Below are 2,744 nucleotides of genomic sequence, written 5' to 3' on the forward strand. Positions count from 1 at the left end.
ATAAACTCAATTTTCATACCTCAATATCCCACTATTTTACATCCACATATCTCTGTCATACACATTTCACTAATTTTCACATTTTCTTCAGAAAATGTTTAAATATATCAAATTTTAGTATATCTCTTATAGTAGCAAATTTTGAAAAAAAAATTTAGAATTCCACAAAACTTACAAACTCAGAAGCCATCAGAGCCAATTGTTTGTCTGCTAGAATACTACTATTTCGACGCTTTTCTGTATCCTTGTCATCTTCATCCTGTTTACCCTTCCTCCATGCACAATTTTTCTTATCGCCTGTTTTGTCATTTCCGCAAGCCTTCTTATTGGTTCCGTGCCTTGCACACCCAGATGTGGCTGTTCCCTCTTTTTCTGACTCTCCTGTTCCTGTTTTTGTTTCTTCTGTTCCTGGTTTAGGTTTGCACTCCTTTGTAGTCACGTTATAGACGCAGTCGGTGTGTGGGCATTTCTCTGCCGTTTCTGCTGGTGATTTGCACTTTAGTGGCGAAACTGTCAAAGTTGTGGTTGGATTGGTTGCTGTCGCGGGCCGCATGGGCTTTCCTAGTTGGCTTGCCAGAAGCGTGGCTAGTGTTGTATTAATTTGCTTCAGCTCGGCGTTGAGTCTGACCGTTTCTGCAGCTGCTGAAGATTCTTCTTCTGCCTTTGCTATTGCCTGCTCGAGGTTGACTAACCACGGTATGGTGATTTTGTTGTTTGCGAAGTGGGCATCCTTGTACTGCACACAATTCCACCGGCGTTATCCACTTGGCCTTTGCAGCCGCCGTAGGCCGCGGCTGTCGAGTGCACCTTGCCCAGTATATGTTTTGCCGTTTTCGTGTTGGTCACTGTGTCCGGCTTTATAAGGTTGACTAGTGTTTGCAGCGCTGCTGCTAGGCTCGCCTTTGTTAGCTTGCCGGTGGTAGCGTGTGTCCTGCATTGTTGTATCAAGGGCTGTGCGACCGCGGCGTCGTTGGTGCCTGGCGTCCACTGTGTGTTTGTTACTGCGTTTTCGAAGCCGTCCTGGCATGCTTTTTTGGTGTCGGCGTTGCCGTTGTTGTATGCGCAGAGACAAAGCAGATCTAATGCCAGATTATCGCCAGCTTTGCTAGTCCCTTGGTTGTCCTTGCTGCTGCACGTGTGTTCGATTGAGCCCATTGCTCTTAGCGAGCCTGTCGTTGTCGGGCTATCCTTGCCGTATATCGCCTGGCTTGCTAGTTGCTCTGCTGTTTTTGCAATGGTGGAGCCTTCTGGCTTACTGTCATAAATCTCTTTAGCTCTTTCGGCTATTTGGCGGACTGCAGCGAGCACCGTTGGGTGCATTTCAGTAGGCGTCCATTTTCCAATTGTGTCCCTATGCTCAATAAGAGTTTTTTTTGATTGCTGCCAGAATTCGTAATGGTCCTCCAGGTTGTCGAGGACCTGCTGTTTGTCTTCTCCGATGTCGGCGTAAGGTTTCGTTTCGTGTATCGCTTCCTGAAACTTTGGGTCACTTAAAGTTAGGTTGATGCTACCGACGTAAGCTGCTGTTTCCTTGTCTAGCTGGGGGACGTCGTGTTGCTAAACTCCTTGCTGCGCCAGGTTTATTATCTGGCACAGTGCGCGGAATTCCGCTGCATTATCATTTGCGGCTGTGTTAGCCAACACCTGCTGTTGCCAAAGCAGAGTCAGTGCTGCTGTCAGTGATAGGATCGCGCTACGATGTTTCATACTGGGCCTTTGTTTGCCGGTTCTGTCTGCAAAAAAAATAGGAGTGATTTCTCTTTGCTTTCAGTTCGAGAAATTGCTTTCCAAAAAAAATAAGTAACTGTTGTTTCTGATGCTAAATACTATGTTCTGTTTGTTTTCTCCACCGCGTTCATGTTTGACTTGATATTCAATTTAGTCACGGTGTAGGAACTTTCTGGTATCGGAAAGAAAAAAGACAGGGATGGTATATTGGGCTCAGATAAAGCTCGGCATATTTATGAGAAGCTTTATTACAAGCTTTTATGTAACCCTTTGTGAAAGCTGTTCTGTCAATTTCTTCTTTACTTTCTCTCGTGGTTTCCTTTATAATTTTAATCCCGAGTTGTCGTGAACCGTTGGTCAACTAACCCATTTACACCACTTATGTACATAATCTTCTTTCGACCTTCCACATCCTTCCCATGCCGGCGGGAAAGTGTAAACGGCCGTTCAGCCTATGGGTCAGCGTGTCACATTAGAATCCGCTATGAGAAAAAAATTACAGCCGTCACCACTACTTCTGAAGTGGTATCTACTCATTTTTGAGTAAAATAAGGCACGGAGTAATATCTTCCTAAAGTATTAATTTCGTATCTGCTGCTCTGTCTAGCATTTTGTTGCTTTATTATGTATTGCCTGACGGTTGCCGTCGTCTATTATTCCCTTCTCTATGTATGGTAAAGCGACCGCATGTGCCTGCATACTGAATTCTTTCTGTTCCTCACTTTCCTCTCCATCATATCCTTGCGTATGATGATCGTATCTTATGTCATATTTTTGTAGATAAAACTATTAATATTCCTCTCAGCCTTTCCATTTTAACTCTCCTAATTAGTTACTTACTCTCATTTCACCTTTTAAATTATTTTAACTTTTTCTCTTTTATTCGTGCATTTAGTCTTCACCACTATTGATCTTACTAAAAAATACTTTTAAAAACTCACAGAAAAATTACATCCAACCTTTATTATTATTTTCACTATTATCATTTTTACTGCTATTATTATAATATTCGTATA

At 42.9% G+C, this 2,744-nt stretch overlaps 1 protein-coding gene and 1 pseudogene across 2 annotated transcripts; both read right to left on the reverse strand.

The window, feature by feature from the left end:
- Nucleotides 1-154: 154 nt before the first annotated feature.
- Nucleotides 155-553, reverse strand: TEOVI_000186500 (Trypanosome variant surface glycoprotein C-terminal domain containing protein, putative; the record flags this gene model as incomplete). The annotated part of the gene is made up of 1 exon (XM_067225032.1): nucleotides 155-553. The coding sequence occupies one exon, from the start codon at nucleotides 551-553 to the stop codon at nucleotides 155-157; it is 399 nt and encodes a 132-aa protein (XP_067081133.1).
- Nucleotides 554-565: 12 nt separating this feature from the next.
- TEOVI_000186600:pseudogene lies at nucleotides 566-1,638 on the reverse strand (annotated as a pseudogene). Its single transcript is given in 2 exon segments — nucleotides 566-745; nucleotides 748-1,638. Coding segments are annotated over 2 exon segments (1,071 nt in total).
- Nucleotides 1,639-2,744: the final 1,106 nt, after the last annotated feature.

This window comes from Trypanosoma equiperdum (assembly GCF_001457755.1).
Source record: "Trypanosoma equiperdum strain OVI genome assembly, contig: ctg_442, whole genome shotgun sequence".
NCBI lineage: Eukaryota > Euglenozoa > Kinetoplastea > Trypanosomatida > Trypanosomatidae > Trypanosoma > Trypanosoma equiperdum.